Consider the following 25,000-nt stretch of genomic DNA (forward strand, 5'->3'; position numbering starts at 1 on the left):
AACATAAATAAATACAAACAGATAGTAAAAATAAAAAATATATACAAACTAAACTAAATAGTATGTAAAGGTATTGTGCAAATACAAATAAACACACAGAGAGTGTAAAATCTGAAGGATCACACTCACCTCCCTGAGACTGAAAACAGAAACTACCCTGCCACAGCTGTCTTTATATTTGTGTGTGTGTGTGTGTGTGTGTGTGTGTGTGTGTGTGTGTGTGTGTGTGTGTGTGTGTGTGTGTGTGGCAGTAGTAGTAAGGAAGGTATAAAAGGAGTGAAATAAAGAGGAGGGAACAAGAGGAAAGAGGGATAAAACTGAGAGGTGCAGGGGGAAAAAGAGAGAGAAAGGACTGTATTTCCCGAAGAAAGCTCAAGCTTTCAGTTTAGACAGACAGACAGACAGACAGACAGACAGACAGACAGACAGACAGACAGACAGACAGACAGACAGAACCTCTCACACAGCCCCATCCCTCTTTACAACAAAGGAGTATAAATAACAGCAGAAGGTGAACCAGTTTGGCCACTGCTTCATTACACCTCCAGGAATGTGAAACCTGGGACTGTCTCATTCACTGTGTTCTAATTACTGTGTATCATTTACTGTGTCCCAGTCTCACTGTGTCTAATTCTCACTGTGTCTCATTAACTGTGTCTCACTCTCACTGTGTCTCACATTCACTGTGTCTCTCTCTCTCACTGTGTCTTATTTACTGTCTCACTCTCACTGTGTCTCATTAACTGTGTCTCACTCTCACTGTGTCTCACATTCACTGCGTCTCTCTCTCTCACCGTGTCTTATTTACTGTGTCTCATTCGCTGTGCCTAACTCTTACTGTCTTATTTACTGTGTCTCATTCACTGTGTCTCACTCTCACTGTGTTATTTACTGTGTCTCATTCACTGTGTCTTACTCTCACTGGGTCTCATTTACTGTGCCTAACTCTTACTGTCTTATTTACTGTGTCTCATTCACTGTCTTTCACTCTCACTGTCTTATTTACTGTGTCGCATTCACTGTCTCTCACTCTAACTGTGTCTTATTCACTGTGCCTAACTCTTACTGTCTTATTTACTGTGTCTCATTCACTGTGCCTAACTCTTACTGTCTTATTTACTGTGTCTCATTCACTGTGTCTCACTCTCACTGTGTTATTTACTGTGTCTCATTCACTGTGTCTTACTCTCACTGGGTCTCTTTTACTGTGCCTAACTCTTACTGTCTTATTTACTGTGTCTCATTCACTGTGTCTCACTCTCACTGTCTTATTTACTGTGTCTTATTCACTGTGTCTCACGCCCACTGGGTCTCATTCACTGTGCCTAACTCTTACTGTCTTATTTACTGTGTCTCATTCACTGTGCCTAACTCTTACTGTCTTATTTACTGTGTCTCATTCACTGTGTCTCACTCTCACTGTGTTATTTACTGTGTCTCATTCACTGTGTCTTACTCTCACTGGGTCTCATTTACTGTGCCTAACTCTTACTGTCTTATTTACTGTGTCTCATTCACTGTGTCTCACTCTCACTGTCTTATTTACTGTGTCTTATTCACTGTGTCTCACGCCCACTGTGTCTTATTCACTGTGCCTAACTCTTACTGTCTTATTTACTGTGTCTCATTCACTGTGTCTAACTCTTACTGTCTTATTTACTGTGTCTCATTCACTGTGTCTCACTCTCACTGTCTTATTTACTGTGTCTTATTCACTGTGTCTCACGCCCACTGGGTCTCATTCACTGTGCCTAACTCTTACTGTCTTATTTACTGTGTCTCATTCACTGTGCCTAACTCTCACTGTCTTATTTACTGTGTCGCATTCACTGTCTCTCACTCTAACTGTGTCTTATTCACTGTGCCTAACTCTTACTGTCTTATTTACTGTGTCTCATTCACTGTGCCTAACTCTTACTGTCTTATTTACTGTGTCTCATTCACTGTGTCTCACTCTCACTGTCTTATTTACTGTGTCTCATTCACTGTGTCTCACTCTCACTGTCTTATTTACTGTGTCGCATTCACTGTCTCTCACTCTAACTGTGTCTTATTCACTGTGCCTAACTCTTACTGTCTTATTTACTGTGTCTCATTCACTGTGCCTAACTCTTACTGTCTTATTTACTGTGTCTCATTCACTGTGTCTCACTCTCACTGTCTTATTTACTGTGTCTCATTCACTGTGTCTCACTCTCACTGTCTTATTTACTGCGTCTCATTTTCACTGTGTCTTATTCAATCATTAATGTGTACACTACTCTGTGGTTGTATGATTTTGCCTTTGTGTGAGTGTGTATGGTGTGTGTGTGTGTGTGTGTGTGTGTGTGTGTGTGTGTGTGTGTGTGTGATTTGTGTATAAGTGGTGTGTGTGTGTGTGTGTGTGTGTGTGTGTGTGTGTGTGTGTGTGTGTGTGTGTGTGTGTGTATGTAACAGTTGGCACTGACGGCAGCTCTTGACTCAGTGTTTACCTCTACACCCTGTTCATGTTCCGTGTCAGATTTAGGAGCTCCATCACATCTTAACTCTACTGACCTCCTGCTGCTATAACACTACTATATCCCCCCCCCATAAACCTGCTATAACCCCATTATAAACCCTCTATAACAACATTATAAACCCTCTATAAACCCCACCATAAACCTGCTATAACCCCATTATAAACCCTCTATAACAACATTATAAACCCTCTATAAACCCCACCATAAACCTGCTATAACCCCATTATAAACCCTCCATAACAACATTATAAACCCTCTATATCCCCCCCATAAACCTGCTATAACCCCATTATAAACCCTCTATAACAACATTATAAACCCTCTATAAACCCCACCATAAACCTGCTATAACCCCATTATAAACCCTCCATAACAACATTATAAACCCTCTATAAACCCCACCATAAACCTGCTATAACCCCATTATAAACCCTCCATAACAACATTATAAACCCTCTATAAACCACCCCATAAACCTGCTATAACCCCATTATAAACCCTCCATAACAACATTATAAACCATCTATAACCCCCCCCATAAACCTGCTATAACCCCATTATAAACCCTCCATAACAACATTATAAACCCTCTATAAACCCCACCATAAACCTGCTATAACCCCATTATAAACCCTCCATAAAAACATTATAAACCCTCTATAAACCCCACCATAAATCTGCTATAACCCCATTATAAACCCTCCACAACAACATTATAAACCCTCTATAAACCCCCCCATAAACCTGCTATAACAACATTATAAACCATCTATAACCCCCCCCATAAACCTGCTATAACCCCATTATAAACCCTCCATAACAACATTATAAACCCTCTATAAACCCCACCATAAACCTGCTATAACCCCATTATAAACCCTCCATAAAAACATTATAAACCCTCTATAAACCCCCCCATAAACCTGCTATAACCCCATTATAAACCCTCCATAAAAACATTATAAACCCTCTATAAACCCCCCCATAAACCTGCTATAACCCCATTATAAACCCTCTATAACAACATTATAAACCCTCTATAAACCCCACCATAAACCTGCTATAACCCCATTATAAACCCTCTATAACAACATTATAAACCCTCTATAAACCCCCCCATAAACCTGCTATAACCCCATTATAAACCCTCTATAACAACATTATAAACCCTCTATAAACCCCCCCATAAACCTGCTATAACCCCATTATAAACCCCCTATAACAACATTATAAACCCTCTATAAACCCCCCCATAAACCTGCTATAACCCCATTATAAACCCTCCATAAAAACATTATAAACCCTCTATAAACCCCCCCATAAACCTGCTATAACCCCATTATAAACCCTCCATAAAAACATTATAAACCCTCTATAAACCCCCCCATAAACCTGCTATAACCCCATTATAAACCCTCCATAAAAACATTATAAACCCTCTATAAACCCCCCCATAAACCTGCTATAACCCCATTATAAACCCTCTATAACAACATTATAAACCCTCTATAAACCCCACCATAAACCTGCTATAACCCCATTATAAACCCTCTATAACAACATTATAAACCCTCTATAAACCCCACCATAAACCTGCTATAACCCCATTATAAACCCTCTATAACAACATTATAAACCCTCTATAAACCCCACCATAAACCTGCTATAACCCCATTATAAACCCTCTATAACAACATTATAAACCCTCTATAAACCCCCCCATAAACCTGCTATAACCCCATTATAAACCCTCCATAAAAACATTATAAACCCTCTATAAACCCCACCATAAACCTGCTATAACCCCATTATAAACCCTCCATAACAACATTATAAACCCTCTATAAACCCCACCATAAACCTGCTATAACCCCATTATAAACCCTCTATAACAACATTATAAACCCTCTATAAACCCCCCCATAAACCTGCTATAACCCCATTATAAACCCCCTATAACAACATTATAAACCCTCTATAAACCCCCCCATAAACCTGCTATAACCCCATTATAAACCCTCTATAACAACATTATAAACCCTCTATAAACCCCACCATAAACCTGCTATAACCCCATTATAAACCCTCTATAACACCTTTATAAACCCTCTATAGCCCCACCATAAACCTGTTATAACCCCAATTATAAACCCTCTATAACACCTTAATAAACCCTCTATATCCCCACCATAAACCTGCTATAACCCTATTATAAACCCTCTATAACAACATTATAAACCCTCTATAACCCCACCATAAACCTGCTATAACCCCACTTTAAATCTAATATAATCCTATTATAAAACTGATTTAACACCATTATAAACCCTCTATAAACCCCACCATAAACCAGCTATAACCCCATTATAAACCCTCTATAAACCCCACTATAAACCTGCTATAACCCCATTATAAATCTGATATAATCCTATTATAAAACTGATATAACACTATTATAAACCCTTTATAATCTGCAGAGGCAGAGGACAGAGATAAAGTAGAGTAGAGAAAGAGAGGAGAGACGGAGAACAGATGTAGAGACAGAGAAATAATGAGTTCCATGTGCAGCTCATCATCTGTAACAGAGTGAAATCAGATGAGAGTCATGAGGACGGGTCTGGAGTGAACTTCTCCTCACACTCTCTAATAGAGATCATTCAGCGGGTGGGCCGAGATCTTCCACCAACATCTCCATTGACACCAGAACAGAGCCGAGATCTTCCACCAACATCACCATTTACACCAGAGAAGAGCCGAGATCTTCCACCAACATCCCCATTTACACCAAAACAGAGCCGAGATCTTCCACCAACATCCCCATTTACACCAGAACAGAGCCGAGATCTTCCACCAACATCACCATTTACACCAGAACAGAGCCGAGATCTTCCACCAACATCACCATTTACACCAGAACAGAGCCGAGATCTTCCACCAACATCCCCATTTACACCAGAACAGAGCCGAGATCTTCCACCAACATCCCCATTTACATCAGAACAGAGCCGAGATCTTCCACCAACATCCCCATTTACATCAGAACAGAGCCGAGATCTTCCACCAACATCCCCATTTACACCAGAACAGAGCCGAGATCTTCCACCAACATCACCATTTACACCAGAACAGAGCCGAGATCTTCCACCAACATCCCCATTTACACCAGAACAGAGCCGAGATCTTCCACCAACATCCCCATTTACATCAGAACAGAGCCGAGATCTTCCACCAACATCCCCATTTACACCAGAACAGAGCCGAGATCTTCCACCAACATCACCATTTACACCAGAGCAGAGCAGAAATCTTCCACCAACATCACCATTTACACCAGAGCAGAGCCGAGATCTTCCACCAACATCTTCCACCAACATCACCATTTACACCAGAGATCTTCCAGATCTTCCACCAACATCACCATTTACACCAGAGCAGAGCCGAGATCTTCCACCAACATCTTCCACCAACATCACCATTTACACCAGAGATCTTCCAGATCTTCCACCAACATCACCACTTACACCTGAGCAGAGCCGAGATCTTCCACCAACATCACCACTTACACCAGAGCAGAGCCGAGATCCTTCTCCAAGAAATAAACAGGAAATGGGAATTTGAAACAGAAATAAACAGGAAATGGGAATGTGAGACAGGAAGAGAAGGACTGTTGGAATGTGTGAGGAGAAAAGCAGCTCATTGTGAAGGTTTGAGGTTCCTCTCTGCTGCAGCTCCCACACTTCCATCAGATCCATGTGATGCGCGCTGGAGCCCTTTAGAAGATCCCCGGATGTAGCATCACCATCACCATCACCCCTCTCTCTCTCTCTCTCTCTCTCTCTCTCTCTCTCTCTCTCTCTCTCTCTCTCTCTCTTTTTCTCTATTCCGCAGTAAAACTGAACCGCTCACCTGAGGAGAGTCTGGAGAACAACCTCAGGTACATCGGGGAGAAACACGAGCTCTAGAAAGAAATGCAGATCCTCCTGGGATCCTGAGGAACACACCCGGAACTCGAAGCAGCATCGCGCACACGCCCGTGACGTCACACACGAAGCCGATTTTCCCCGAAAGCGGCGATCCTGTTCGAGCGCGTCAACGCCGCGCAGCCTGCGCGCAGACTCGAATCGCGACTACGTTCTGTACACGGTATAAAATTATGTAGCCTCGGTTATTTTGACTGAACCGCGTGTAAAACAACACATCACTCGAACTCCATGACGGTCCTTTCTAACATCACAACCACTAATACTTTTTATTTAAAAATCAACTTTCTTGCGTGGATTAGGCCCTCTAGCGGCCACTACAGGAACAGCCGAGCCGGAAGGGGAACTGCCTGGTCGATACACGTGTGAAAAATGTGGAGCATTTGAAGGAGAAATAAAGAGTTTGTCGGATTTTATAACTGAAAAATAAATCGTGAGTTGAGGAGAAAAGGCGGAGAGGATGTTCGGGTCTTCGAGGTCAGGAGGAGTGAGAGGAGGACAGGACCAGTTCAACTGGGACGATGTGAAAGTGGATAAACACAGAGAGAATTATCTGGGTAAACACACACACACACACACACACACACACGCCGTGTTTATTCTTAATTATTAGTATTTAATCATCACTCAATCATTTTCAGCTGATTTAAATACACGTAATTTCAGCTGAACTCTTTCTGCTGCGCAAACGCGTTGCCTCCCTCTGTGTCTGTCTTTGTGTGTCTTTCTAAACTTACCTGATTCTTCTTCACACTTCTCTCTTATTCCATGTGCTGTAATTTCCACTCAAAAAAATTTATATTTACATATATATATATATATATATATATATTATTGTTGAAACCCCCCCTTTTCGTGATGTTGATAAATCCCAGTGCAGCCCCTATACAGTGAGTTTAGCCCAAGGGCTGTGCGCTTCACCCCTGCGCACGGTTTGCGCAATATCAGCTCTCCAGGCCTTCCCGAGTTTATCTTCCCTCAGCACCTTTCACCCTCCCCCTGTGTCTGCCCTGTGCCCCTCACTCCCCCTGTATCCGCCCCCACACCCCCTGTATCTGCCCCCACACCCCAACACACTGCTGGAGATCTGGAGATTTCTGCCCTCCAGGTCGGTCACAAGGCGGAGATGAATGATGGTTTCTATAACAGACTCCAGTGTGATCTACTGATCAGACCATGTTTAAGGAAAGGGGGAGAAGTTGATAGATAGATGAGTGTTATGATTGACATGCAGAATGGTGTGTGTGTGTGTGTGTGTGTAGGGAACTCTCTGATGGCTCCAGTAGGACGTTGGCAGAAGGGGAAAGACCTGACGTGGTTTAGTAAAGATAAACAGAGCTCAGGGGAGAAGGACAGAGAGCAGGAGCTCCGAGCCGTCAGAGAGGCAGAGCACAACGCCATGATGGAGGCGCTGTGAGTTACATCCCTCTGTCCATCACTCCATCATTCACTCTGTCTATCACTCTGTCCATCACTCCGTCTATCATTCACTTTGTCTATCACTCCATCATTCACTCTTTCTGAACACAGTACTATGATGGTCCATACTATAAGTTGCATCAGTGTCCTATTTATATGATTGTCCACTGATGTGAACTATCATATAATATCCATCCATCCATCCATCCATCCATCCATCCATCCATCCATCCATCCATCCAGTGTTCATTACGGTCAATATAACTGTATATCCATCCTTCTAATTATTCATCCATCCATCCATCCAGTGTTCACAAATATATTTGATAGATGTGTATATCTATCCACCCCTCCATTTCTCTATCTATCTATCTATTTATCTATCCATTAAGCCACCCATCCATTTATTACTCTATGTATCTATCCCTCCATCCACAGTGTTTATTGTTACAGTTACGTCTGTGTATTTATTTATTCTGTCCATCTTCTGTCTGCTTTCCTCCGTGTCCTCCTTATAATGTCATTTTCCTCCTGTTTTTTACAGAGGTCATAAAACGGTACAGAAGCGTCCGGCCGGTCTGACCAAAGAGGTGTGTGTGTGTGTGTGTGTGTGTGTGTGTGTGTGTGTGTAAACTGCTACACTAACTGCTGCATCAGCATCTCATCAGTTTTGTGTGTTACAAATCCTGTGTGTGTGTGTGTGTGTGTGTGTGTGTGTGTGTGTGTGTGTAGGATCTGGTGGACGCGTGCAGGAGAGAAGGAGACGGAGAAGAACGAGATGTGGACCGAGTCTCAGGGCTTGGAAGCTCCAGGTACCAGTGTTTCTTATGAGGAGACGTGACTTACGTTTGTGTCGAGAAGCTCGAGTGTGATGTGTGTGTGTGTGTGTGTGTGTGTGTGTGTGTGTGTGTGTGTGTGTTTTTCAGTGGTGGAGGTCGCAGGATGATTTTCTCCAAGCAGGAGAAGGAGGCGGTGAAGATGGGCCTCCCTGTGTTTACTGTACGTACCCCCCCTACACACACACACACACACACACTCTCTCTCTCGGTAAGGAGAAGTTTATTTTAGAGTCGGCTCGCTCCTCCTGATATTAGATTTTTATCCATTTTCAGCATCATAAAGTGGCCGGAGCTGAAGCAGCATCAGCCGAGAAACCTGAGGAGGCACGGAGAGAAGAAGCAGAGAGGAAAAGGTTTCACTTTAGAGTACATTATTATAATAACGTCATTTTCACGTGTAATAGTATCTCACCTGCAGGGGAGTGTATTACAAACTTACTCTGGAGATGAGTTACAATGAAAACCTGGTAAGTGGAGACATGACCTGGTCTACCCGGGAGTCTGAAAGGAGATCAGTATGAGGGAGTATCCTGTCATTTCTTTAATCATTAAAGCTAACTATAGTACATCATTTAGCAAAACAGAGCCATGTACAGTTCCATAATGTATAAACTTTAGAGTGTCCATGGCAATGGGCACGTGCACAAGCGCCGGTTTGGTGAGTGGAGGGCGGAGCCGGAGGCGCTCTGTTTCAGGGGCCGGTGACGCCGATAAAAAGTAGAGAGACAGGAGCTGAAATTCAGCTTTAAAACTCCAAAAACACAGTAAAAATATGCACAGAGACCCCAAACCTCAGTGGAGCGCTGGTGAGAGTCGGGAACATCCTGACCCTCACCCAACTAATCATACAAAAATGCTGCACAAAAATCTTTCCTTTTATTTTGTAGCGAGAGTCATCAAAAGATCGAAAAATGCATACGTCGAACCACCGTAACTCGAGGACCACCTGTATTCAGATATTCCAGCTGACTCGGACTCTGACTCTAAACCCACTCACTGACTCGATTCTGCTTCCTTTATTTCTATTTCATTCTCATTCTGACTCAAAAACGGACTGCTTTTGGCTCCCATTTCCTTTCTGACTTTGATTTCCCTGTAACGCTTTACTGTCTGGGTGTTGGAGTACGTGCAGAAACAAGCTTCAGTTAGTCCAGAATGCAGCCGCACACACACACACACACACACACACACAGTTAAACCCCACATTAATAATCTGAGTTTGTGTTTTTTATTAAACTGTGAGTGGTTGCTCTGTTTAACATCTGAAGCCAACTAGTGCATCTCAGAGCTTCACTTCTCCTCATAGGTGACGAGTCGTTTCTGCAGAAGATCAGCCGTCACACCAGGCAGGAGAAGTGATAGATGTGTTACGGTTGACCACTCTGTTGACTGGTTGTTCCTTCATTTTTTGATTGTCTGATTCTGACTCTGCAGTAGGGGGCGCTAGAGCATTGCTAGCTGTGTTAGTCGTGCCTCACCTTTATTCCCGAGTTTGAGTGTGTGTGTGTGTGTCTCAGTCTCTCTCGTTAACCTTATAAAGTTCTAAACTTCACACGTGTGCGTACGTTACGTTTTGGTAGCAGGATTCAGATGACGTTTGAAGGCTGTGCATCTTTTTTTGTTGTTAAAATATAATTCTTTATTCACACAGCGACAGAGAAGAGAGCCACAAGAAAAGCAAAAAGGAAAAGAAAAGTAAAAAGGAGAAGAAGAAGAAGAAGAAGAAGAAAGAGAAGAAGAGGCACAGAAAAGACTCGGACTCAGACACAGAGCATAAAAGGTAATACAACACACACACACAGACTAACACAGACACACACACTAACACACAGACTAACACACACACACACACACACTAACACACAGACTAACACAAACACACACAGACTCACACACACTCACACACACTAACACAAACACACACACACACACAGACTAACACACTAACACAAACACACTAACACAAACACACTAACACAAACACACACAGACACACACTAACACACACACTAACACACAGACTAACACACACTAACACGCAGACTAACACACACAAACACACTATTACACAGACTCACACACACACAGACTAACACACACACAGACTAACACACACACTAACACACACACTCACACACACACACTCACACACAGACTAACACACTCACACACAGACTAACACACTCACACACAGAATAACACACTAACACAAACACACACAGACACACACTAACACACAGACTAACACACACTAACACGCAGACTAACACACACAAACACACTATTACACAGACTCACACACACACAGACTAGCACACACACAGACTAACACACACACTAACACACAGACTAACACACACACACACACACAGACTAACACACTCACACACAGACTAACACACTCACACACAGACACACACACACACACAGACTAACACACACACACTAACACACAGACTAACACACAGACTCACACACACACACACAGACTAACACACACACACAGACTAACACACACATACACACAGACTAACTAACACACACACACACACAGACTAACACACACACACACACACACACACACACACACACACACACGCTAACACACACAGACACACACACACAGACTCACACACATACAGACTAACTAACACACACACACAGACTAAGACACACAGACTAACTAACACACACACACACACACAGACTAAGACACACAGACTAACACACACACACACACACGCTTACACACAGACTAACACACACAGACTAACACACACTGACTAAAGCACACACACACTGACTAACACAGACACACACAGAGAATAACATACACAGAGACTAACACACACACAGACTAACACACTCACACACAGACTAACACACACACTAACACACAGACTAACACACACACTAACACACAGACTAACACACAGACTCACACACACACACAGACTAACACACACACACAGACTAACACACACTCACACACAGACTAACTAACACACACACACACACAGACTCACACACGCTAACACACACAGACACACACACACAGACTCACACACATACAGACTAACTAACACACACACACAGACTAAGACACACAGACTAACTAACACACACACACACAGACTAAGACACACAGACTAACACACACACACACGCTTACACACAGACTAACACACACAGACTAACACACACTGACTAAAGCACACACACACTGACTAACACAGACACACACACTAACACACACAGAGAATAACATACACAGAGACTAACACACACACAGACTAACACACACACACAGACTAACACACACAGAGAATAACACACACACACACACACACACACAGAATAACATACACACACAGACTAACACACTAACACAAACACACACAGACTCACACACACACACAGAGAATAACATACACACACACACAGACTAACACACAGACTAAAGCACACACACACTGACCAACACACACACAGACACACACACAGAGAATAACATACACACACACACACAGACTAACACACACACACAGACTAACACACAGAGAATAACATACACACACACAGACTAACACACACACACACAGACTAACACACACACAGACTAACACACACACAGACTAACACACACAGACTAACACACACACACACACACAGACTAACACATACAGAGAATAACACACACACACACACACACACACACACAGAATAACATACACACACAGACTAACACACTAACACAAACACACACAGACTCACACACACACACAGAGAATAACATACACACACACACAGACTAACACACAGACTAAAGCACACACACACTGACTAACACACACACAGACACACACACAGAGAATAACATACACACACACACAGAGACTAACACACACAGAGACTAACACACACAGAGACTAACACACACACACAGAGACTAACACACACAGAGAATAACACACACACACACAGACTAACACACACAGAGAATAACATACACACACACACAGAGACTAACACACACAGAGACTAACACACACACACAGACTAACACACACAGAGAATAACATACACACACACAGACTAACACACACACAGACTAACACACACACAGACTAACACACACACACACACACACACAGACTAACACATACAGAGAATAACATACACACACACACACACACACACACACACAGAGACTAACACACACACACACACACACAGACTAACACATACAGAGAATAACATACACACACACACACACACACACACACACACACACACACAGAGACTAACACACACACACACAGACTAACACACACAGAGAATAACACACACACACACACACACACACACACAGAATAACATACACACACAGACTAACACACTAACACAAACACACACAGACTCACACACACACAGAATAACATACACACACACACAGACTAACACACAGACTAAAGCACACACACACTGACCAACACACACACAGACACACACACAGAGAATAACATACACACACACACACAGACTAACACACACACACAGACTAACACACAGAGAATAACATACACACACACAGACTAACACACACAGACTAACACACACACACACACACACACACAGACTAACACATACAGAGAATAACACACACACACACACACACACACAGAGAATAACATACACACACACACAGACTAACACACAGACTAAAGCACACACACACTGACTAACACACACACAGACACACACACAGAGAATAACATACACACACACACAGAGACTAACACACACAGAGAATAACATACACACACACACAGAGACTAACACACACAGAGACTAACACACACACACAGACTAACACACACAGAGAATAACATACACACACACAGACTAACACACACACAGACTAACACACACACAGACTAACACACACACAGACTAACACACACAGACTAACACACACACACACACACACACACACACACACAGACTAACACATACAGAGAATAACATACACACACACACACACACACACACACACACACACACAGAGACTAACACACACACACACACACAGACTAACACATACAGAGAATAACATACACACACACACACACACACACACACACAGAGACTAACACACACACACACAGACTAACACATACAGAGAATAACATACACACACACACACACACACACAGACTAACACACACACACACACACACAGACTAACACACACAGAGAATAACATACACACACACAGACTAACACATACAGAGAATAACATACACACACACACACACACACACACAGAGACTAACACACACACACACAGACTAACACATACAGAGAATAACATACACACACACACACACACACACACAGAGACTAACACACACACACACACACACACACAGACTAACACATACAGAGAATAACATACACACACACACACACACACACACACACACACACACAGAGACTAACACACACACACACACAGACTAACACATACAGAGAATAACATACACACACACACACACACACACAGACTAACACACACACACACACAGACTAACACACACAGAGAATAACATACACACACACAGACTAACACATACAGAGAATAACATACACACACACACACACACACACACAGAGACTAACACATACAGAGAATAACCTACACACACACACACACACACAGACTAACACACACAGAGAATAACATACACACACACACACACACACACAGAGAGACTAACACACACACACACACAGACTAACACACACAGAGAATAACATACACACACACACACACACACACAGACTAACACACACACACACACAGACTAACACACACAGAGAATAACATACACACACACAGACTAACACATACAGAGAATAACATACACACACACACACACACACACACACAGAGACTAACACATACAGAGAATAACCTACACACACACACACACACACAGACTAACACACACAGAGAATAACATACACACACACACACACACACACACACACACACACAGAGACTAACACACACACACACACAGACTAACACACACAGAGAATAACATACACACACACACACACACAGACTAACACACACAGAGACTAACACACACACACACACAGGGGATCAGAGGAAACTTCTGTTAATGATACACACACGTTACTATCAGGATTTCACTTTTGATATCAGCACTCGTAACCCTGTGTGTGTGTGTGTGTGTGTGTGTGTGTGTGTGTTAAGGCGTAAGCAGCACTACGAAGAGCACCGGCATACCTCCAGTCCATCACGTGGTTCCCAGCGAGGACACGAGGCTCGACACAGGCGTTCAGACCCGGGCTCAAAGGTCAGGTATCGAAGCCAGGACCCCCCACCCCGCCATCGCCATGACACCGACTCAGACGACTGACGGATTCAGATCATTAACACACTTCCTTAAGATACAGTGTGTTTTATTCTTTTGTACACAATTTGTATTGTGTTGATTTTTTATCTTTTTCAGCGAAGACACTTCTGCGAGACGCGTTCGCACGCGCACACACACACACACAGTTAAACCCCACATTAATAAACTGAGTTGTTTTTTTTTTTTATTAAACTGTGAGTGGTTGCTCTGTTTAACATCTGAAGCCAACTAGTGCATCTCAGAGCTTCACTTCTCCTCATAGGTGACGAGTCGTTTCTGCAGAAGATCAGCCGTCACACCAGGCAGGAGAAGTGATAGATGTGTCTTGTGGTTATTCGAAAGTTCTAACATGACCTCAAAAACCCTCCAATCAGAAGATTCCAGAAGACTGATTCCACACATGCACACATCTCCTTCCACCTTCATACACCCTATGTAGGATGTTTAAGGAGAAGGTCAGGAACGCTGAGATGATAGGGAACAAGGACGTTAGGAGAAAACCCTCGGCAGTCAGAGGCTAGGAAACTGGTTTTCCACCACGCACGCACACACACACACACACCAAAATCAGGAAGAAACAACAGGAACGATTTTCATTTTTATTTCATTCCATTGCTTTTCTGTCCAAATGAAAGGCAAAACAAATCTGCATAAAAAACTCAAACACGAATACTTTAGTCCCCTGCAGGCATGCGGCGTCACCGACCGGACGATACGTGACCCGCGACGTTCGCTCCCCATGCCAGCCAATCCGAGTGGAACAAAAATAAACAAAAACGCAGCCCCATCAGAAGGGCATGGAGTTCAGAAGGCACTGAGGAACACCGACAGCAAGAACTCTTCTCCCCTACAGTGCTGCTGCTGCATGTCTGATATATTGCTGTACCGCGTCACATTCTCTAAGGATCTACTGTTCAGGGTGCGCTAACGCCACGCTCGACCTTCACACCTGGAGTCGCTTCTGCTCGTGTCGAGGTAGAGCAGAGCTCGGAGCAGCTGATGGGCGTGGCACACAGAGCGCTAGGTTCTAGGAAGCCTCACTGAGCGTATTGAACACCTTTAAAGGTTTCTGTCATATAATGAAAAAACTCGTATCAGTATCTAAAATGGCTGTGCTGAAGATTCGGCCGTGTTCTCACACCCTGCTGATAAACAGGAACAGAACACAAACCTCGGCCCGACCCGGTCCTCACAAAACCGCAGATTGTTTCTAACGCCTCACACGCAAAGATCTAAATCACGGTCACACCGAATGCTTTCCTGTCGGACGAAGGATATCTGAACGTGGAGCGAGTTCTTGGTGCATCTCCACTGGCTAACGTTTAAACGCTTGCCATAGAGAGAGACCTGGAAACACAACCTTTTTACTGGGTACCAAGATCCAGGTGTGGTGAAAAGTGGGGACCTCAGGGGTTAAAGTGTTGGGATTTGAACTCATGACCTTCAGATCACAAACCCAAAGCTGCCACTGCTAGGCCCTTGAGTGAGACCCGGCCCTTAAACCGCTCTGGGGATTCGTATTGTGAGATCGAAACACAATACCACTAAAAAAAGTGTCAGTACAAACAAATCCAACATGGAGGAAGTGCGGATTTAAAGGTCATCGTCAGAGAGGGAAGTAAAGCTGCCGCTGACGGCGTGACGGCGAGATCACACGTGCTTCCTGGAAGCCTGCTGATGTTAACCTGACGCCCATCAGCAGGTAGTGTGTGTTCGTACATACGTGTGCGTTGGCGTGTGTGTCGTCTTGAGCTCTATGTAGTCTGTAAGTCATTTACAGTAAAGCGGAAAGGAAAGATGGATTTCACCCATGATGATTAAATAAAGACGATCAAAAATTAAACAGGAAAGAGTATAAATCTTTACATATATATATATATATATATATATATATAAAACGTGTAGGCATGTGCCGATAATCACGTGCGAAATGTCCGAGTTTCTCGGCTCGGTGGGATAATGCTAGCTAGCAGATGATGCTAACAGTGCTAAACTTTTAGGTTATAGGTTACATCCCGCCGGCGTATCAGCTTTTTTTCCCGACGCTGCGATTCCGCTCCGCGGGGAGGAGGTGCGTCTCCGGCGTGAACCTTCACCTCTCTGAGAGGAGCACGGCAGCTTCCGGGACGTTCCGCATCAAATACAAACATTATCATAACAATCGTAATAATAAAAAACAAAAACTGAATGGAGATAAGAGCGCTACAGTGTAGGAGGAGAAACGGGAGGAGTTGAGGATTATTTGTGGTTTTTGAGTTGATTTGAGAGCCAGTCGAGTCCCTCGTACAGACCGTCTCCACTCGTCGCACACGTGGCCTGGATGTACCAGTTCCTGTGGCGCAGAGAGTGAAGACCCAGCTTATCCGTGATCTCTGCAGCGTTCATAGCGTTCGGCAGGTCCTGCAGACAAAACACACGTGTGTGCACTATTAATATACAGAAACGTACCGAGTTCTAGAAGGGGAGGAGTTTGTGGGCGTGTACTCTGGGAGTAACAGGAAGTGAGGTCACCTGTTTGTTGGCGAAGACGAGCAGCACGGCTTCTCTGAGCTCGTCTTCAGCCAGCATCCTCATTAACTCCTCTCTGGCCTCGTTCACTCGCTCTCTGTCGTTACTGTCCACTACGAAGATCAGACCTACACACACACACACACACACACGTTACCTCACCCATTACTGATGTGAAAGTTCACGCTGCTCCATGTGTAGATGTTCCTTTACCTTGTGTGTTCTGGAAGTAGTGACGCCACAGGGGCCGGATCTTGTCCTGCCCACCCACGTCCCACACCGTGAAGCTGATGTTCTTATACTCCACAGTTTCAACATTAAAGCCTGAAATCACACCACGACACGATCAGCAAGAAGGTCTCGACAGAAGATCTGATAGAACGAGGTGTGCAGGGATCTTACCGATAGTCGGAATAGTGGTGACGATTTCTCCGAGCTTCAGCTTGTACAGGATGGTGGTTTTTCCGGCAGCGTCGAGTCCCACCATCAAAATTCTCATCTCCTTTTTACCAAAGGCTTTAAAAAGGTTAGCAAAAAGATTGCCCATCCTGGACACCTGGCGTGAATATCTTCTGAGCTGAAACACACACACAATACGTGCTTTCATTATGGCAGAAACTGAAAGGTGACAGACACCCGGCTTCTGAGCCCTGAGAGCGCACCTGAGGGGTTTCGCCTGGGGGGTTTCGCCTGATGGGCGCACCTGAGGGGTTTCGCCTGGGGGGGTTTCACCTGATGGGCGCGCCTGGGGGGTTTTGCCTGATGGGCACACCTGATGGGTTTCGCCTGATGGGCGCACCTGGGGGGTTTCGCCTGATGGGCACACCTGATGGGCGCACCTGAGGGGTTTCGCCTGATGGGCACACCTGATGGGCGCACCTGATGGGTTTCGCCTGATGGGCGCACCTGATGGGTTTCGCCTGATGGGCGCACCTGGGGGGTTTCGCCTGATGGGCGCACCTGATGGGCACACCTGATGGGTTTCGCCTGATGGGCGCACCTGAGGGGTTTCGCCTGATGGGCGCGCCTGGGGGGTTTCGCCTGAGGGGTTTCGCCTGGGGGGTTTCGCCTGATGGGCGCGCCTGGGGGGTTTCGCCTGATGGGCGCGCCTGGGGGGTTTCGCCTGATGGGCGCACCTGATGGGTTTCGCCTGATGGGCGCACCTGGGGGGTTTCGCCTGATGGGCACACCTGATGGGCGCACCTGAGGGGTTTCGCCTGATGGGCACACCTGATGGGCGCACCTGATGGGTTTCGCCTGATGGGCGCACCTGATGGGTTTCGCCTGATTGGCGCACCTGGGGGGTTTCGCCTGATGGGCGCACCTGATGGGCACACCTGATGGGTTTCGCCTGATGGGCGCACCTGAGGGGTTTCGCCTGATGGGCGCGCCTGGGGGGTTTCGCCTGAGGGGTTTCGCCTGGGGGGTTTCGCCTGATGGGCGCGCCTGGGGGGTTTCGCCTGATGGGCGCGCCTGGGGGGTTTCGCCTGATGGGCGCGCCTGGGGGGTTTCGCCTGATGGGCGCACCTTGGGGGTTTCACCAGAGGGTACATCTGAAGGGTAGACCCTAACCCTGAACCTGATTGAAGTGTCTGACCTGAACTCAATCCAGAAACTGGACAATAATCCAATCACAACCTGATCACCCATAATTCTTCTTCAATCCCAGTAAAAGCCCAATCTTCAAAACCAGATAAATAGATCAGTGATCAGACACCATGAAAAGGTCGCTGTTCTCACTGTAAAATAATAGTGAATATATTAAACATGATACCATCTAATTTACACACACACACACACACACACACACACACACACACTTCCTCTGCTAAAGCAAAGCTTTATTCTTTCCACACCCGTATTCAGATATCCCCACCCCCTGCTCTGTAATTGGTCAGCGCTTTGCCCTCCTTCGCTCTGATTGTATAATCGGCCACTACCGCGCGCACACAACCAATAACAGTGAAAGAGGCGGGGCTACCCGCGGTTTTCTTTTGAATACGGGTGCGGGAAAAAGTAAGGCAGTAAGTACCGTGAGCTAGGCTAGCCGCTGATTTCTCTCTTTGTTACGCTTTAACTCGTAAAATAAGCAAATAAAAAGAGATCATAAGATGAGTTTCCCTCGTGAACACTGACAGGAGTTTAATTATATATATTATAATCACGCGCTCTCTCTCACACGGGGGTTAAACACACACTTATAAAGTTATAAAGACTTCAGCACTTACACTGAGTTTGTTTCCTCTTCAACTCCAAGGCGTTTCCTTCCTCAAGATGGCGCCGCTTCCGGCCACGTCAGGGACTCTCGCGTCACTTCCGGTCCCGCTTCGGTGCCAATGGGTCAAGAATAAAACTTACAGAAATTAAAATAATATAAATAATTCGAAATATTTGTTTGTTTTTCTCTTTTTCTCTAGTTTTAATATTTTATCCATAATTGTTTTTGTGTTTTAATTTTTTTTGTATATACATGGAGATGTTTAGGAGAGATGCAGTGGAGTTTTTAACCAGATTGTTTAACAGGATTGTGGAAGGTGAGAAGATGCCTGAGGAATGGAGAAGGAGTGTGCTGGTACTGATCTTTAACAATAAGGGAGATGTGCAGACCTGCAGGAATTTTTGAAGGGGGACACAAATAATACAGTTAAATTGTAATTACAGTATAAAGTCAAGTCAAGTCAAGTCAAGTTTATTTGTATAGCGCTTTTCACAACAGACATTGTCTCAAAGCAGCTTTACAGAAAACAACAGTGAAGGTGAATGGTGTGCGTTTGTCCCTGATGAGCAGCCGTGGCGACAGTGGCAAGGAAAAACTCCCTTAGATGATATGAGGAAGAAACCTTGAGAGGAACCAGACTCAAAGGGGAACCCATCCTCATATGGGTGACATCAAGAGTTTGATTATAAATCTTTCAACAATACAGAACAATTTGTGATCATCATAGATCCAGCATCAGCTTCTCCATGCCAGGGCCTTTAAACACTCGGCATCTACTTCTCCATGATCATCCATAGGTCCATAATCTTCACGAGGTGGGACGTGACTGGAGCTGGCCAAACCTCAGGATGCCTCGGGATGGGGAGAGAAAGAGAAGCAGTGGAGAGGAATTAGCGTAGCTGCTGTTCATGATATTAACAGCACAAGTTGATAATGTGCATGTGATCAGATGTTCTGGAGCACAAGGTTGTGATGTGATGTGTGTGATGTGTGTTATGTGTAGGCTTTGCTAAAAAGATATGTTTTTAAAGACACCGTGTCCCCACAGTGAAACACTTTATTTCTTATTATTATTATTGTAGCATGGAGACTGCGTCATACACAATGGAAATTCAAACTGCTTTACATAAATAAAGTAAAACAATCAAAAATAAAAATCACAACAATAAAAACAAGTAATAAAAAAAAGGTTTAACATTTTATTTACAAATTAATTTAGACACTTAAGAACAGAATAGAAACTGATTATAAAAATACACTGGGGTCAGTTGGGATGTAGCACAGCGCTCATTTAGTAAATGCACAGATAAACAATATGCTAATTATGTGTTAATATTAACATTATACCAAGTCTTCCCAAATGAAACACTGCATGTGAAACGGCTTTGGTGTGTTAGTGTCAGTGCACTATGCTACAAGCTATTGTACACAAGCTAACGTTCACTACATAAGTGATATTTTAGTCACTAATAGAGCAGATTCATGGAAAATTACATGCTAATCAGCATCCGCAACTAATTTATGAATGAGTCTCAATAACTACATTAAAGAGAATCGCTTTATTTAAAGTGAATAAAATCCCCTAGTTAATGGAGTTGAACATTAATTAAGTCGCAGACAAACACCGAACGCACACCTGACTCGTGTGTGTAGAGCAGGTGAGAAGAACGCACACCTGACTGGTGTGTGTAGAGTAGGTGAGACGAACGCACACCTGACTGGTGTGTGTAGAGTAGGTGAGACGAACGCACACCTGACTCGTGTGTGTAGAGTAGGTGAGACGAACGCACACCTGACTGGTGTGTGTAGAGTAGGTGAGACGAACGCACACCTGACTGGTGTGTGTAGAGTAGGTGAGACGAACGCACACCTGACTCGTGTGTGTAGAGTAGGTGAGACGAACGCACACCTGACTCGTGTGTGTAGAGTAGGTGAGACGAACGCACACCTGACTGGTGTGTGTAGAGTAGGTGAGACGAACGCACACCTGACTCGTGTGCTGTTTCTAAATGCACAATTATTTGGGTATACATACATGTATTTTTCATATAATAGTGCGATTTTTAAAAATAATCTTTCTTTGGGGGGGACAACCCTCGGATGGGGGGGACATTTCCCCCCTTTCCCCCCGGGATTTACGCCCATGGTCACACCATGAAGTTCTGGGAAAGAGTAGTTGAAGCCAGGCTGAGAGAAGATGTGACCATCTGTGAGCAGCAGTATGGTTTCATGCCGAGGAAGAGCACCACAGACGCATTATTTGCTTTGAGAATGTTGATGGAGAAGTATAGAGAAGGTCAGAAGGAGTTGCATTGTGTGTTTGTGGATTTAGAGAAAGTGTAGGACAGGGTGGAGAGAGGAGTTGTGGTATATGAGGAAGTCTGGTGTGTCAGAGAAGTATGTGAGGGTGGTGCAGGACATGTATGAGGACAGTGTGACAGCAGTGAAGTGTGCAGTAGGAACGACAGACTGGTTCAGGGTGAAGGTTGGACTGCATCAATGATCGGCTCTGAGCCCTTTCCTGTTTGCAGTGGTGATGGACAGGTTGAAGGACGAGGTCAGACAGGAGTCTCCGTGGACTATGATGTTTGTGGATGATATTGTGATTTGTGGTGAGAGTAGGGAGCAGGTGGAGGTACACGCTGGAGAGAAAGTCAGTAGGAGTAAGACAGAGTACATGTGTGTGAATGAGAGGGAGGGCAGTGGAGTGATGCGGTTGCAGGGAGAAGAGGTGGAGAAGGTGGAGGAGTTCAGGTACCTGGGGTCAACAGTGCAGAGTAAGGGAGAGTGTGTTAAAGAAGTGAAGAAAAGAGTGCAGGCAGGGTGGAGTGGGTGGAGAAGAGTGATAGCAGGAGTGATTTGTGATAGAAGAGTATCTGTGAGAGTGAAAGGGAAAGTTTATAGGACTGTGGTGAGACCTGAGATGTTGTATGGATTAGAGACAGTGGCATTGAGTAAAAGACAGGAGGCGGAGCTGGAGGTAGCAGAGCTGAAGATGTTGAGGTTTTCGTTGGGAGTGACGACGATGGACAGGATTAGAAATAAGTTTATTAGAGGGATAGCGCATGTAGGACGTTTTGGAGACAAGGTGAGGGAGGTGAGATTGAGATGGTTTGGACATGTGCAGAGGAGGGACATGGGGTATATCAGTGGGAGAATGCTGAGGATGAAGCCACCAGGAAAGAGGAAAAGAGGAAGAACAAGGAGGAGGTTAATGGATGTGGTGACTGAAGACATGCAGGTAGTTGGTGTGAAAGCGGCAGATGTAGAGGACAGGGGGGAATGGATACGGATGATCCGCTGTTGCGCCCCCTAATGGGAGCAGCCGAAAGAAGAAGAAGACACTAGTTAACACTTGTGACCTTTAATTACCTGTTATTACCTGCTATTACATGAGATTACTCATGATTACCTGCTATTACCCGTTATTAACCGAGATGACAGATAGTGGGTGGACAGTGGTTGGATAGTGGATGGACAATAAATTAGTAGTGATGGACAGTGGATAAGTAGTGGATGGACAATAGATTAGTAGTGGATGGAGAGTGGCTTAGTAGTGATGGACAATAGATTAGTAGTGGATGGAGAGTGGCTTAGTAGTGATGGACAATAGATTAGTAGTGATGGACAGTGGATTAGTAGGGATGGACAGTGGATTAGTAGTGGATGGACAATAGATTAGTAGTGATGGACAGTGGATTAGTAGTGGATGGACAATAGATTAGTAGTCGATGGACAGTGGATTAGTAGGGATGACCAGTGGATTATTTGTGATGGACAGTGGATTGGTAGTGATGGACAGTGAATTAGTAGTGGATGGACAATAGATTAGTAGTCGATGGACAGTGGATAAATAGTGGATGGACAATAGATTAGTAGTCGATGGACAGTGGATAAATAGTGGATGGACAATAGATTAGTAGTGATGGACAGTGGATTAGTAGTGGATGGACAATAGTTTAGTAGTCAATGGACAGTGGATTAGTAGGGATGGACAGTGGATTATTTGTGATAGACAGTGGATTAGTAGTGATGGACAGTGGATTAGTAGTGGGTGGACAGTGGATTAGTAGTGGATGGACAGTGGCTTAGTAGTGATGGACAGTGGATTAGTAGTGGATGGACAATAGATTAGTAGTCGATGGGCAGTGGATAAATAGTGGATGGACAATAGATTAGTAGTCGATGGACAGTGGATTAGTAGTCGATGGACAGTGGATTAGTAGGGATGGACAGTGGATTATTTGTGATGGACAGTGGATTGGTAGTGATGGACAGTGGATTAGTAGTGGGTGGACAGTGGATTAGTAGTGATGGACAGTGGATTAGTAGTGGATGGACAATAGATTAGTAGTCAATGGACAGTGGATTAGTAGGGATGGACAGTGGATTATTTGTGATGGACAGTGGATTAGTAGTGATAGACCGTGGATCAGTAGGGATGGACAGTGGATTATTTGTGATGGACAGTGGATTAGTAGTGATGGACAGTGGATTAGTAGTGATGGACAGTGGCTTAGTAGTGATGGACAGTGGATTATTTGTGATGGACAGTGGATTAGTAGTGATGGACAGTGGATTAGTAGTGGATGGACAATAGATTAGTAGTCGATGGACAGTGGATAAATAGTGGATGGACAATAGATTAGTAGTCGATGGATAGTGGGTTAGTAGTGATGGACAGTGGATTAGTAGTGGATGGACAATAGATTAGTAGTGGATTGACAGTGGATTAGTAGTGATGGACAGTGGATTAGTAGTGATGGACAGTGGATTAGTAGTGGGTGGACAGTGGATTAGTAGTGGATGGACAGTGGCTTAGTAGTGATGGACAGTGGATTAGTAGTGATGGACAGTGGATTAGTAGTGGATGGACAATAGATAAGTAGTCGATGGGCAGTGGATAAATAGTGGATGGACAATAGATTAGTAGTCGATGGCCAGTGGATTAGTAGTCGATGGACAGTGGATTAGTAGGGATGGACAGTGGATTATTTGTGATGGACAGTGGATTGGTAGTGATGGACAGTGGATTAGTAGTGGGTGGACAGTGGATTAGTAGTGATGGACAGTGGATTAGTAGTGG

At 44.3% G+C, this 25,000-nt stretch overlaps 4 protein-coding genes across 11 annotated transcripts in view; 2 read left to right on the forward strand and 2 right to left on the reverse strand.

Annotated features, from left to right (window-relative positions):
- Positions 1 to 7,374, reverse strand: part of guk1a (guanylate kinase 1a) — a 20,684-nt gene extending 13,310 nt beyond the window's left edge. For 2 of the 6 annotated variants that reach the window (XR_014533539.1, XM_083541037.1), the window contains exon 1: positions 6,408 to 6,541. Coding sequence is in view for 2 of the 6 variants with exons in the window: in XM_083541037.1 (XP_083397163.1) it covers positions 6,408 to 6,441 (34 nt within the window). In the remaining 4 variants the exon portion in view is untranslated. Of the gene's footprint in view, positions 1 to 129; positions 633 to 6,395; positions 6,542 to 7,218 lie in introns of those variants that run through there. The other 4 variants (XR_014533540.1, XM_083541038.1, XM_083541036.1 and 1 more) reach the window with 4 other exon arrangements.
- Positions 1 to 25,000, forward strand: part of LOC310725889 (uncharacterized protein) — a 537,758-nt gene that overhangs the window by 465,005 nt on the left and 47,753 nt on the right. The window contains exon 3 of the mRNA XM_083541007.1: positions 22,132 to 23,137. Within this exon, the coding sequence (XP_083397133.1) occupies positions 22,132 to 22,183 (52 nt within the window). The 3' untranslated portion in view covers positions 22,184 to 23,137. The remainder of the gene's footprint in view (positions 1 to 22,131; positions 23,138 to 25,000) is intronic.
- On the forward strand, positions 6,899 to 17,065 carry cUnh1orf35 (chromosome Un C1orf35 homolog). The gene is made up of 8 exons (XM_083541028.1): positions 6,899 to 7,038; positions 7,744 to 7,894; positions 8,445 to 8,490; positions 8,633 to 8,712; positions 8,827 to 8,899; positions 9,013 to 9,092; positions 10,391 to 10,519; positions 15,026 to 17,065. Exons 1-8 carry the CDS (start codon positions 6,942 to 6,944, stop codon positions 15,189 to 15,191), a joined length of 822 nt encoding a protein of 273 aa, XP_083397154.1. The 5' UTR covers positions 6,899 to 6,941; the 3' UTR covers positions 15,192 to 17,065.
- arf1 (ADP-ribosylation factor 1) lies at positions 15,774 to 20,039 on the reverse strand. 3 transcript variants are annotated; one of them, XM_083541025.1, is made up of 5 exons: positions 19,925 to 20,039; positions 18,099 to 18,273; positions 17,910 to 18,020; positions 17,700 to 17,824; positions 15,774 to 17,588 (listed from the first exon to the last, which is right to left on the reverse strand). In XM_083541025.1, exons 2-5 carry the CDS (start codon positions 18,241 to 18,243, stop codon positions 17,427 to 17,429), a joined length of 543 nt encoding a protein of 180 aa, XP_083397151.1. In that variant the 5' UTR covers positions 18,244 to 18,273; positions 19,925 to 20,039; the 3' UTR covers positions 15,774 to 17,426. The 3 variants fall into 3 exon arrangements, with proteins under 3 accessions (XP_083397151.1, XP_083397150.1, XP_083397152.1); XM_083541024.1 differs by having other exon boundaries at positions 18,099 to 18,589; positions 19,197 to 19,964; XM_083541026.1 differs by lacking the exon at positions 19,925 to 20,039 and adding an exon at positions 19,729 to 19,881.

This window comes from Silurus aristotelis (assembly GCF_946808225.1).
Source record: "Silurus aristotelis genome assembly, chromosome: 5".
Classification (NCBI taxonomy): Eukaryota; Metazoa; Chordata; class Actinopteri; order Siluriformes; family Siluridae; genus Silurus; species Silurus aristotelis.

Coding starts and splice junctions, on each gene's coding strand:
- cUnh1orf35 (XM_083541028.1), top strand. CDS start 6,942: ATGTTCGGGTCTTCGAGGTCAGGAGGAGTGAGAGGAGGACAGGACCAG. Junction 7,039..7,743: donor ACACAGAGAGAATTATCTGG/GTAAACACACAC, acceptor GTGTGTGTGTAG/GGAACTCTCTGATGGCTCCA. Junction 8,900..9,012: donor TGGGCCTCCCTGTGTTTACT/GTACGTACCCCC, acceptor ATCCATTTTCAG/CATCATAAAGTGGCCGGAGC.
- arf1 (XM_083541024.1), bottom strand. CDS start 19,249: ATGTACCCTCTGGTGAAACCCCCAAGGTGCGCCCATCAGGCGAAACCC. Junction 17,825..17,909: donor CTACTTCCAGAACACACAAG/GTAAAGGAACAT, acceptor GTGTGTGTGTAG/GTCTGATCTTCGTAGTGGAC. Junction 17,589..17,699: donor TCGTCTTCGCCAACAAACAG/GTGACCTCACTT, acceptor TTTTGTCTGCAG/GACCTGCCGAACGCTATGAA.